Source organism: Callorhinus ursinus, unplaced genomic scaffold, assembly GCF_003265705.2.
Source record: "Callorhinus ursinus isolate GAN/ISIS: 27379988/994484 unplaced genomic scaffold, GSC_fseal_2.0 scaffold5, whole genome shotgun sequence".
In the NCBI taxonomy this organism is placed as follows: domain Eukaryota; kingdom Metazoa; phylum Chordata; class Mammalia; order Carnivora; family Otariidae; genus Callorhinus; species Callorhinus ursinus.
The window spans coordinates 34443555-34456960 of NW_027397067.1; the positions used below are offsets into that span (position 1 = coordinate 34443555).

At 38.9% G+C, this 13406-nt stretch overlaps 1 protein-coding gene across 2 annotated transcripts in view; it reads left to right on the forward strand.

The window, feature by feature from the left end:
- ATP6V0D2 (ATPase H+ transporting V0 subunit d2) overlaps positions 1-13406 on the forward strand; it is a 43116-nt gene that overhangs the window by 2227 nt on the left and 27483 nt on the right. For both annotated transcript variants that reach the window (XM_025870794.2, XM_073892936.1), the window contains exon 2: positions 10085-10256. In XM_025870794.2, coding sequence (XP_025726579.1) covers positions 10085-10256 — 172 coding nt within the window. The remainder of the gene's footprint in view (positions 1-10084; positions 10257-13406) is intronic.

Here is a 13406-nt window from a genome sequence, read left to right on the forward strand (position 1 = left end):
AGACGCTCTCCTTTCCTTAGTAATAGAGACAGTTAGAAAAATCTTTCAGATGAGAAATAATTCTGTGATCTATAAATAATCACAATATAATCCCAAATCCTAAATCACGTCACCATATTAAGTGAGGAGTTTGGTGACTGGAGAATGTTAATCATGTACAGAAAATCTGCATAAATATTGTGATAACTTTGTAGAGTGGTAGATGGTAAGTACACTTACCGTGGTGAGCATTTCATAAGGTATATAGTTGTTGAATCACTGTGTCGTATACATGAAAGTAATGTATGTCAACTATTCCTGAAGAAAAAGAGAAAATGTGCTTAAATTAAAAGTAGAGAGTGAAGGAACGCGGGGAAGAATGAGTGTTTTTAAGAAGCCACTTGAATGAATTTGTATTTAGTTTTTAGTCAAGCTTTTATTTTTTTAATATTTTTTAAGTTTATTTCTTTAAGTAATACATACACCCAGGGTGCGAACTCACAACCCTGAAGTCAAGAGTCTGTGCTCCTCCAACTGAGCCAGCTAGGCACCCCCCAGCCAAGCTATTAAATGAGCTAAGGAATGCAAATTTTAACACAAACAATACATAAAATGCCTAAAATGTGATACGAAATCAGGTTTAGCCAGCTCACTAAAGAATTCAGAGAGAAACCACCCTCAGCTTAAATTTGGGAGAGAAAAAAAGGGTTTCAGGCCCTTTTGAAGACCTGAAGAAAGAATCTTCTTAGAAAAATACACACAGATGCATTCATACAGAATTTTCCATGTGATAATCAGGGGTCATGGGCCACCCAAAGCCATCCCTGCACCTTCTTAAGAAACCCTGGCACCTATACCATTGCTTTATTGTCCTTGTACCTCAGCCTTTATCTTTCTTTCCTCCTAATAATACATTTTTTTCAACCATTCATTTCACAACTCTGATGTGTGCCAATCTTTGGAGACTCTCAGGAATATCAAGTGTGAGTCATTAACTGCAGGTTATAATGGCCACTGAGAAAAGAAATCTAAACAAGGATTTCATGTCTGCAGGTTAACAGTTAAGAATACTGAGGCTTAGCCTGGCTGTGTCGTATCTGATGCTCTAGTCAGGGAGTATAGGCATATCCCCATCTCTTTTTCCTCTAAAATGTTCGTGCCGGGCGCCCGGGTGGCTCAGTCGTTAAGCGTCTGCCTTCGGCTCCCCCTGCTTGTGTTCTTGCTCTCGCTATCTCTCTCTATCAAATAAATAAATAAAATCTTAAAAAAAATAAAATAAAAAGTAAAATGTCCGTGCCTCCTGAGCATGAACTAAAGATAAATGATTATTGTCCATGTTGATGCCAGCTCCATTTTTTTTAAGATTTTATTTATTTATTTGCCAGAGAGAGAGAGAGCGCGCGCGTGCGAGCCTGAGCACAGGCGGGGGGAGGGGCAGGCAGAGGCAGAGGGAGAGGGAGAAGCCGACTCCCCGCCGAGCAGGGAGCCCAATGCTGGGCTGGATCCCAGGACTCCGGGATCACGACGTGAGCCCAAGACAGACGTTTAACCGACTGAGCCACCCAGGCACCCCAGCTCCATTTTGATATAGAAAATAATAAGGTCTGCCCTATCTGATTATTCCATAGGACGGTGGGAAATAACTTCTGAAGAGCAATACAACTGTTGCACCTGCAAATGCACTGAGAGAAACCCAGCCACCTTCTCAGGTGGATTAAGAGTTGAGAAGAGGGGCACCAGGCTGGCTAAGTCAGTACAGCATGTGACTCTTGATTTTGGGATTGTAAATTCAAGGCCCATGTTGGATGTAGAGATCACTTAAAAATAAAATCTTTAAAAAAAAAAACAAAGAGTTGAAGAGACGAAATCAAGGTCATTTATTGGGATAGATGTTAAGGGATTTCTGTTTACATTTGCACAAAATGTGCACTGTCCCAATAATGGATGAAGAGTAGGTAAAACTGTCACTGGTATTCTGTGTTGACACAGACACTTTCTGTAAAAGAAAAGCTAACTCGGCAAAGATTGAAGTTGCCTTTAGTCTTTTCAAGTTCTCTAGATTTCATAAGTGTTCTTATACCAACAAATTATTATTTTAGAATTACTTAGAAAGAACACATAAGGTTTCAGATAAATTTAGAAGAGAAAATGAAGATTGTGTAGAAAAACTTTGAAACGTCCTAGAATGCATACTTGTGCTTAATTTAACTGCGTATATAATTGTGCCAGTGTGCTCAGAAATACTCATCTGTCCCAAGGTCTGCTCCTGACTCACAGTGACCTGAATCAGTTGCTAGACACTCCGTGACTCAGTCCTTCCCAGAGACAAAAGAGCGAGGGAAGCTGGTTCACATGGCCCCTCCCCCTGGTAGTGCCGGAAGGCTGTACCACATGGAAACTTTAAAGCCTTCAAAAGTGACTGACTTTGCAGCAAAATAATAATGCTAAAGGGACACAATGTTCTTTTAAAGAATTAACACTTTTTTAAAATTAAAATTTTAGTTTTTTAGAGCAGCTTTTAAGTTAACAGCAAAATTGAGGAGAAAGTACAGAGGTTTCCCATATACCCCTTGCCTCCACAAACACAAAGCCTCACCATTGTGAGCTTTCCCCACCACAGCCTATGGTACACTTGTTACAATCGATGAACCTACACCGATGCATCTTAATACCCAAAGTCCATAGTTTACGTTATGGTTCACTCTTGGTGTTATACACTACGGGTTTGGACAAATACATAATGACATGTATCCATCATTTATGGTATCATACAAAGTATTTTCACTGCCCTAAAAATCCTCTGTTGCACCTGTTCGTTCCTCTCCCCTAACCCCACTTCTGGGAATCACCAGTCTTTTTTGCTGTCTCATTGTTTTGCCTTTTCCAGAACGTGATAAAGTTAGAATTATACAGTATGCAGCCTTTTCAGATTGGCTTCTCTCACTTAATAACATGAATTTAAGTTTTCTCCATTTCTTTTGATGGCAACACGGCTATTTTCATTAGAATCTTTTTAATTACAAATAAGACTGTTGTAAATATTCTTTCCTCTTCAAAAAAGACAAGATGGTAAAACTAACACTTTAGAGCTCTAGAATTTAGTACTTGATCTTTTCTAAAATATATGGTGAGAAGTGTCCACTGGCTCTGTGGACGAACCCTTTCCTTTGTCCTCTCTGCCATATTTTTTTAAAAGGGAATGAGGGAATCTGATTCTATCCTACTAGCAATTATGTCCCTTTTAGGGGATATGACCTTCCCTCCTTTCCAGTAGGAATTAATTTAACAACAACATATTAAGCATTTCTGGCTAGAGTTGAGGAAGTAAAACTAAAGATATAGTCCCTGCCCTAAAAGGGCTCCCACTCTGGAGAATAAAAATACTGAAAAATAAGAACTCTTAATGGGGGCAATTGGTCAGTACCTATCAAAATTCCAAATGCATATACACTTGGCCTGAGACTTCATATAGCATCGTTTAGAATAGCAAAAGATGGAAGCAAATCAAACGTCCATCTGCAGGGAACTGATTAAACAAATTATGTAACATTGACATAACAATATTCTGCAGCTATTTAAAAAAAAGGCATGAGGACACCCCCTTAGAGGACTGACATGGAAAGATCACCGAGATCTATTAAGGGAGGAAAGCAACGGAAAGGTCTGTGTGTGGCATAGTGCTCTTTAGTAAAAAGACAGATATTTTCTATATGATGGTCTAGATACAAGGAAACTGAAAGGATCCAACAGAAACTAAAAATAGTAGTTCCCTGCATCTGGGAGTGAGTGGGCGGCGGTGGTGGTGGATGACAAGTGTAGGCGACCTTTCACTTTTTACCTAGATTTATTCCTACTATCAATTTTTAAATGAAAAAAATATATATAGGAGGAAGACTTAGTTCAAAGGGCTTTCTTCATGCTCCCTTAAATGCTACTTATACCTCTAATTATAGCATTTTTTCCACCTTGTATTAAAAATGCGTATCCAATGCGGTCACTTTGCTATTTTCAAAAACACTTCGATGGCTTTCATCAGGCGGGATCAACTTCACCCTTGGTCCAAAAGGCTGGAGCAGTCTTGCTGATCTCTACCTTGCGAGCATTTCCTCAAAACCCTTCTACCTTTTGGAAAGTTTTTCCTTTCAGTCACAAATTCCATTCTCTATCCTGTTTGCCTGGAGAACACTCATTCCTCTCTCAGGTCTCCACTCGAGTTACTTCCTCTGTAAATCCTTTCCTACTGCAGCCATGTTGGGTACAATGGACAAGCCTTAACTTCATACTCTATGAAGGTCCTTGTGATGGACCTAATTCTGTGACATTTGCATAGATGCATCACGCCTGGGAGCGGACCTTTGTCTCTCCCAACTATCTACCCCCCTGAATTAACAGTTAAGGGCTTAACTCATAAATGAGTAAATTAGTCTATCTTCTCCTATATTTTAAGCTTCTTAAGGGCAGAAAGTATCAATATGTGAGTCCACTGAGGTGTCAGGTCGGTGGGGGGATACTTTTACAATGTGTATGTATATCACATGTACACTTTAAATATCTTACAGTTTTATTTGTCAGTTGTACTTCAATAAAGCTGAATTTTTTTATCCACTTCTAAAAAGGGGGCAGAGACGATACACTGTACTGTCCTAGTTCCCCTATAGCCTAAGGCTGAGTTTTGCACACTTTTAGAAAGAATCTGAAAATTCACATTAGAAAAGTGTGCATGTTGGGCGCCTGGGTGGCTCAGTTGGTTAAGCGACTGCCTTCGGCTCAGGTCATGATCCTGGAGTCCTGGGATCGAGTCCCACATCGGGCTCCCTGCTCAGCGGGAAGTCTGCTTCTCCCTCTGACCCTTTCCCCTCTCATGCTCTCTCTCTATCTCATTCTCTCTCTCAAATAAATAAATAAAATCTTTAAAAAAAAAAAAAAAAAAAGAAAAGAAAAGTGTGCATGTTTGGGTTCAAGTCCTAGCACTTCACTCTCTGGCTCTAGGATGTTAAGCCAGACTGCTTAACTTGTAACATGGTGCCTTCTTGCCTGATACTTGGATAATACCTCCTTGGCCTAATTCCCAGTTGTCAGGAGCATCAGAAATTTCTGAAAATGTTTTGTAAACTGTTAAATAAGAATTCCTGGGAAATCATAAGCACCTCCCTGAACGACAGCGTGTATACAACAAGAACTAGTTTTGTCTCTTTTTGCTAGACTTTTGAATTCCTGAAATAATTCTTCCCATCTCATGGTTATGGTTAATGGTGTTTTGTATATGGTTCTATGTAGCTGATTGTGTTCTTCAGAGAGCACCTGTTTGTTTGAATAAGAACCAAAATGAGGAGTTTCAATCCTGGTAACATGCATGGAATTATGTAATGAAGTGCTATATGGTCCTCTGTGTTTTGTTGTTGTTGTTGTTTTTAAGATTTTATTTAGGGCGCCTGGGTGGCTCAGTAGTTAAGCGTCTGCCTTCGGCTCAGGTCATGATCCCAGGGTCCTGGGATCAAGTCCCACATCGGGCTCCCTGCTCAGCGGGAAGCCTGCTTCTCCCTCTCCCACTCCCGCTGCTTGTGTTCCTGCTCTCGCTGTCTCTGTCTCTGTCAAATAAATAAATAAAATCTTAAAAAAAAGATTTTATTTATTTATTTGAGAGAGAAACAGTGAGAGCAAGCACAAGCGGGGGGAGCGGCAGAGGGAGAGAAAGAAGCAGACTCCCTTCTGAGCAGGGAGCCCAATGCTGGACTTGATCCCAGGACCCTGGGATCATGACCTGAGCCACCCAGGTGCCCCGAGGTCCTAGGTTTTAATCAGAAATTAAAGCTACTAATATTTGAAGATCATCTATGTGATAAAAATTGTTATTAGGTGATGTAGAGAATATGATAAACAGTAAGATACTATGCACTCCCTAAACAGCTCTCTAGTTGAGGATGTCATAAATAAGTAAAAACAATCAAAATTTTTAAAATACAAGAACAATTTAAACCTATAGATCACAAATATATTCAAAAAGTGAAGCAGATCTGCAGGCCTATAGGCTAGGAAAATGCCAATGAGATGCGAGCAAGCAGTGTTGCGATGGCTGGGCATTCTGGGCCAGGAGGGAAAATTAATGAACTACAGATTCCTCTATTTAAATAAAAGCTTTTGGTGAGGAGTAAACCAGTTTGGCTGCAATACTAGAATACCTGGAGATAAGGCTGGAATTTAGGCTGGGAAAAATCTTGAAGGACCTTGGAGATCTGATTGTGGAGATTTAGGAAAATGAATGAGGACAAGAGGCATATCTGAATCTTCAGTCAAATACTCACAAGCATAGAAAACATGAACATGTTATTTCTCTGGGCCTCAGTTTCTTCATCTATGAAATGGGAATATTCGTTAAGGTTAAGAGATGATGTCCATTAGAGCCATTCTGTCAGTGGTAAACCATTACAAATATTAGGAAAGTCCTTTTTAATCTGCCTACAACTGTCTGTGACTCCAAGATTCTTATAAGGTCATTTACAAACTCACAATAATTCTTTGGAAAGATTGAATTTGAGGCAGGGAGTGCATGAGGAGAAATGAGCTTGGGAGAATCAATTTAAGAGCTCACAGCAGTAATCTTGATGTCAGGTGGCCATTCTAAACCAGGGGCACGTGGAGTGGAAACCAGAGAGGACATAAAGAACAGTGCAAGGGATTTGGAGTAAGAAAGCACCAAAAATGACTTGGAGAAACTCCAATAAGCAAAAATGGAGGGAAAGGTTCCAGTTTTATAGATACTGGTATAGTATTAAAATCTGAGTAATTATAAGATCTGATGGCCGATGCCAATATATTGGCCGAGAATATTCTGATGTACAGAATAAGTACCAAAGTCTTAAGACAACTGATTCAAATTACTGCCGGAGTCTAGCTCCAGGGGGAGGGAAGGGTCCTTGAAGGAAACGACAGCCTCCGTGAGGGAGGAGACACGGACACAGGATTAGGTTGCAAGCATCTCCCTCCCGATAGCTTCGGAGGGACTCTTTTTATTCATTAGCTTTTCATTCATTAGTGTTTTGTTTTTCCATTCTTCCATGTGATCTTATTTTTTTTACATTTTATCGCAATCATTTCGGATTTAGACCTATGAAGGTTATCTACTTTCTCCAAAGGCCGCTTACAGTGGGTGCACCCTATCTTATCAAAGTACTTATTCCATTTCTATATGTCTCTTGTCCTTGCTCCGGAGACACCACGGAGGATCACTCCTTTCCCAGAGGCTGTCAGATGATGCCTGCACCCTTTTTCCCTTAATCTTATACCATTTGTTCATATCCTCATTATCAACTCCAGTATAAGGAATGGGAGGAGTAGGGGCAAGGAAGTTATCCTACACCAGGGGCTTGCCTCGAGGGGCATACCAGAGGTGGCCTTCTATTTTGTATACAACATAGGGAGGTACCTGTACTGTGGAGATTTTTCTAATGTTTCAGAGGTGCCTGAGGAATCTCATCAGTAGGAATTTTTACTGGGCCTGGATCCAACAGCTCCCTTACAGATTGGAGGACATTGGGTATTTTTACTTCTTGGCCCATCGTGGGCCTTTTTGGAATCAGTTTCATTATGATTGCTTGCATAGACATAACTAAATTTATGAATCATTTTATCATGAAACCCCAGAATTGATTATAAAGATTGCCGCAAATAAAATGAAAGGAAGTAGCAGGAGCCAGCTGTGGAGTCTCCTGATTTTTCAGGATTGTCCCTCATACTTGGACTTCGTCAAACAGCATGAGTAGCTTGGCTCGCGCCAAATTAATCGCTGAAGTAAGTGGGCACAAGTGAGAAGAAAAAAGGTAATATTATGGAGTAGCTCCTATATGCTGCCTCTTCACCTACATCCTCTTGTTTAATCCCCACAACAACCTGAAGGCATGGATTCTATATCCATTTTGCAGGTGAAGAAACTGAGTTCAGAAAAGTCAGATAACTTAAGTTCCTCGCCCCAGAGAGTGGGGAAGAGGCAGGGGATGGCTCAAGGAAAGCACCCCTTGCGGGTACCTCTTGAAGATGCTTCCTTGGCATAAAGCCTACCTGGAGTGTAAAAGGTCTGGACATTCACTTCTATAGAGAGCCCCAAACAGGAAGCTGCACAGGAAAAAAAAATTACCATTTTCTAAAACTGATCTGAACAACAAATTAATAGAAGATAATCATGATGTCCCAGATCATCATCCTGCCTCAGTAGCCAAGTGATCTCAGAGAATTCACTGAACCCGGTGACGGCAGCCCACAGAAGACACATTTTTACGTGATGCCCCTGTGTGCACACACGTGTATACGCTACTCTGTGTTATATGCTCATATTTGTTATAAGAGCCTAATCTAATACTTTTATTCTTTGCTGTTTGGGACCTATTAAATGGATTTAGTTGGTAGTGATCCCAGTTTGGAAAACATTCCATTTCCTCATTTGAATAAAAAAGAAAAAGAGTCACTTCTGTAGATAAAAAAGCAGTGTAATTTTCCAAAGTGTGCTCTGCGGGTGGCTCCATTGTTTTCTAGTGTTTGGGGAGGTTCTGAACCATACTCTTTGCAAAAATCAAAGTAATGTGTTAAAGGCTTTCAATTCCTACAGCTAAGAAGCCTGTTTATTCCAATTTATTTGAGCACAAAGTCCTTTTTCTTACACACCTATCTAAATAAGCACTTGGGGAAATGCAGAGAAAAAATTATGTGAGTCCATTTTGAAAACTATAAAACTATAAGTGTTGTTATTATTAGCAGTCTATCATCATCTCGGAGCAAACATTTCAGGTTTTGAGATTTTCTTAGAATCCTAATGCAAGTCCCTTGGATTGTTTTGGTGCTGGGAAAAAATAATTTCATTGGCCTCTCCATGGACTACAGTATTACATGATTCCTATGGGGTCTGAAACACTTGAGATGTTGAATTTCAGGATCTCACTGGCAGCCGAAAGGTTTGGAAGTTATTTTGCTTAAAAGAAACATATGTCGCATGAGCAAAATATCATGGTTTTGAAAGAAATAACATTTGTGTTTCTTCTGTTGGCAAATATTCCTCAGTGCTGAGAATGCAAACTGTCAAATTGTATAAAAAATCTGAACTGCCAAAATAAAAGCCAAACAAGAAATGGCCCAGAAAAAAAGGTATAATTTTTTAAAAATTAAGTTAATTAAACAGGTAATTAAACAGATAAATTCTGCAGTCAGGTAAAGAATATTTTCAGTGCATAATCTTCTCCAGGTACTAAGGAAGAATGCCTGTCCACTGAATCTCAGATACTTAAGAATCGCTTAAGTGCCAATACTTAAGAATCTCAGATACTTCAGAATGACTTAAGTGCCAACTGCAAATGCACCTTCTCATCAGCTATCAGTTCATAGCCTACAAGGGCTCCTGGTTATCCTCAGGATAAAGGAAGCCATGCCAAGCCTTTCTTGGACAACCCCTGCTTGCTTCTCTGGCTTCATTTCTTACCTCTCCTTCTCTCCCACTTAATGCTTCAGCACTTACTTGGCATTCAAAAACACTGCCATTTAGAGGATCCCTGGCATGGTATTCTGGAAATGATACTGGATTTTAAGAGTAAGGAGATCCATCTCCTAATTCGAGCCTTACTACTCTATAACTCCACCACTCAGCCCTATTGAGACTCCATTTCTTCATCTATAATAAAAGGATATTATTGATGATTGCCCATTCCACCTCCCGTACCCATGGTAAATATTACTAATACATTTCTCATTTCCATCAAGCCGAGATGAAGCTTTAGGATCCTTCTCAATAGTTTTCTGAGCAGCTATTTCCAAATGACTACAACTGGCTCAGGTAGACTTAGGACTAGGTGGTTGTTAATGTTCTTTTCAGCTGTGTTAAATAGTTCTAGATTGTTTAGATAATTGATTTTTTATTGTTGTTGTACTAGAATATCTGTACTAACATTGAATTTTTTATTGCTTTAGAGAGTAACACTCAAGGCTAAATCATACATAGACATACATATCTAATAAGATAATAATTTAATATGCATTTATCATAAAGTCACAATAAATTCAATTAATGTTGTAAAAGCTATTTATGCATGTTCAAACTTTAAATGAGGTTTCATTTAATTTTCAGATGTGAAAATTCATCTCCAGACCACTGATTATGGAAACTTCTTGGCTAATCAAACAAATCCTCTTACTGTTTCCAAAATTGACACGGAGATGAGGAAAAAGCTATGCAGAGAATTTGAATATTTCCGGAATCATTCCCTGGAACCCCTGAGCACATTTTTTACATACATGACGTAAGTGGTAGCAGGAAGCCCTGTTAATCCCCCATGTGATTGTGCAAATGACCCCTAATACTTACACGTGGGGCATTAGGCTGGCATGAAGCTTCAAATCTTTTTCTCTTATTTGTAAGTTTGAGTACATTCAGATTTTGGCAACTTAGAAGCTCACAGAGCCACATATTTACTATTTACTATTGGAAGATTTCATTTATTTATAGACATGATTATGTAGGTGGTGGCAGCCTCCACATATAGTCATGTTCTCAGGGCTGCCTGGCTGGCTTAGTTGGTAGAGCACCCGACTCTTGATCTCCAGGTCATGAGTTCAGCCCCACGTCAGACGTGAAGTTTAGTTTAAAAAAAACAAAGAGTGTTTTCAGTTTTCATTTTAAGAAAAATGCTAAGTGCGTTGATGTTTAAAGGGTTCTGGCTGCTGATACTGAAGGTAAATACCATGTGACATTTTTGGATCACTTGTCAGGCTGGAGCTCAAACATCACATGTTGTTGCTAAGGCCACATCTTTCCATTCCTGGTTCCCCTTGCAACAGCAGAAGTAGCTCCCATCATAGTTATATGTGTTTTATTTTTTTCCCTTTCCATCACCAGGAGTTCCAGTCTTTCACTGTGAAGGACTTTCATTCTAAAAAATGCTTGAATTTCCACACAATAATAAATTGTACTTTCATTAATTCAGTTAACAAATCCTATCCAGCGCGCAAAACTTAGGGCCTCTCCAGTTGTTCTAACAGACAAGCTGGGAACAAATGTCCTCAGTAGATGAGCTGGTTATTATGTATATACCATTTCAGTGTAATATACACAGCGACGAATACTATACCTGGGTCCTAGACTGGATTAGAAAAATATAAAATAAAAATATCCTCTATTCCACATGCCCTTTCCCCCCACTCAGTTCCTTACCCCAAAAGGAAATGCTTCTCCATTTCATATGTATTTTCTAGAAAAGTATTTACAGTTGAGTATGTTTATTGATACACACTCAACTCACCCCACTTCCACACATCAGATTTATGAAAATGGAATCATATTCCTTCTGCACTTTTTTCCCACCTAGTATTTCTTAGAAATATCCTTGTCAACATCATTCTTTTTATAACTGCCTAGAATTCCATTTTGACATGTATCATGACTCAATTTACCAGGAATCTATTAACAAATAACTAATTTTTTTTTCCATTGCAAAAAGTTTCGCAACTAGCCTATTACTGCGCAGGTCTTGATTTATTTTTAAGATGAATTTTTAGCAGTGGAAGTAGTGAATCAAAGGAATGTTCTTTTTCTTATATTTGTAAATTGTGCTAAGTAGTACTCAACAACAGTAGCGCCAGTTTGCACCCCCAAAGTAGTTCATGAGAAGGCCTGTGTCCTTACACCATTACCAACATTGAATATTATCTTTTTAGTTTTTGCCCATCCAACAGGTTAAAAAATTGTATCTTTTGCATTTATATTTCTTTATTATCAAAATTGAACATCATTTTGCATTTCTTAATCATGTGTGTTTACTACCTGACCAAATACTTCGGCTTTTTTTTTTTTTTTGGAGTATTCAGCAGTTTTTCTTGATATGGAATGGCTCTTTGTAAATTAAGAAAATTAGCCCTTCATAATACATATTGCAAAATTATTTTCTTGGTGTGATATAATTTAAGTTTTATAGCTTCTTTTTCCTGTAGAAACATTGAATTTTTTTCATTAGCTATAACCATCAATCCTTTCATTTGTTGGCTTCTGATTGTTGTATCTTGCTTAGAAAGTCCTTCTTCACTCCCAGTTTATGGGTAAATTTACCTGTCTTTTATTTCATTCATTCATTATTGTTGAGGTTTCTTTTTTCTTTTTTTTTTTGATGTTTTATTTTTTAGATTTAAAAACTTGGTTCATCTAGAATTTATTTTAGTGTAGGAAATGAGACTAGGGATCCAGCTCAAATTGTTTTTCCCCAGTAGCTATCCATTTGTTCCTATACCATGTCTATAAATAGGTAAGTAGAAGAGATGACCATGGTTTGAGGCAGGAAGTAATTGTTGGTATACCTGAGATATGTGATTAGTGCCTATATGTCTTGTTTGTGCAATTAGACCTCCTATCAGTGCTATAGGCTAAGTTTTTATTTATAGGCAAAATCCCAGGTGCCGATTTTTTAAAGAATCACAAATACACAGCTAGTTAGAAATGAAAATTAGGTGTGAACTGGGTCCAAAGCCCAAGCACTTTCTTATAGAGAAGGATTCTGGGAAGTCTTCCAAAGATCTGACATTGCTCCTGAACCTGGAAATAGGGTGGAATTTGGAGATGAGGGAGAAGCCTGAGCATCTGGGGTTGAAGCGTGTAGATGGGAAGGACACAGTATGCATGATGAATAACAGGTTAGTTTGGGTGGGAGTGGGCTGCACCAAAAGGGGAGGGGAGCAATGGGGAAGGGAGGTTAGAAAAGTAAGTTCCAGCTAGATAATGCACAGTCTTCAATGGCAGGCTAAGGAAGTTGGGCTTTATCACCTTGGAGAGTATTTTTCATGTGTGTGTTGGTATTTGCAAGACCCTTCCTTAAAATAATAAATTAGATTTAATAAAATAGATTTAAAAATAAAAATCTGAAGGGGCGCCTGGCTGGGTCAGTCGGTAGAGCATGTGACTCCTGACCTTGGAGTCATGAGTTCAAGCCCCATGTTGGGTGTGGAGCCTACTTAAAAAATGAAGTATTTTCTAAAATAAATAAATAAAAATCTGAAGCAGAAACCCAAAATGTAAGAGACCAAAGAAGAGGCCAGGTTTGCTCATAGGACTCTTAACTCTCCGTAATGGTTGGGATGAAGAACAAAGTGCTTGGGCTTGGACTGAGTCAGCTCCAGGTTCATATCTAATCTTCAGTGGCTGCCTGGGAGTGAGGCTTTCCAAGCAGCCATGCCTCCAGCAAAAATGTCTGACAAGGGTAGTTATGGAGACATCATTAAAGATTCCTCAGAAGAAAGACAAGAAGGCCCTATCTGTGTGGAGTAGAAATGACAATCAAAATACTAAACAATATTTATGGAATATTACTATATGTCATGGCTCTGCTAAGTGCTTTGCAAACATTGTCTCCTTTAAACAAATCTCAGTTCTTATCATCACCATTTTAAGGATGAGGAAACTAAAA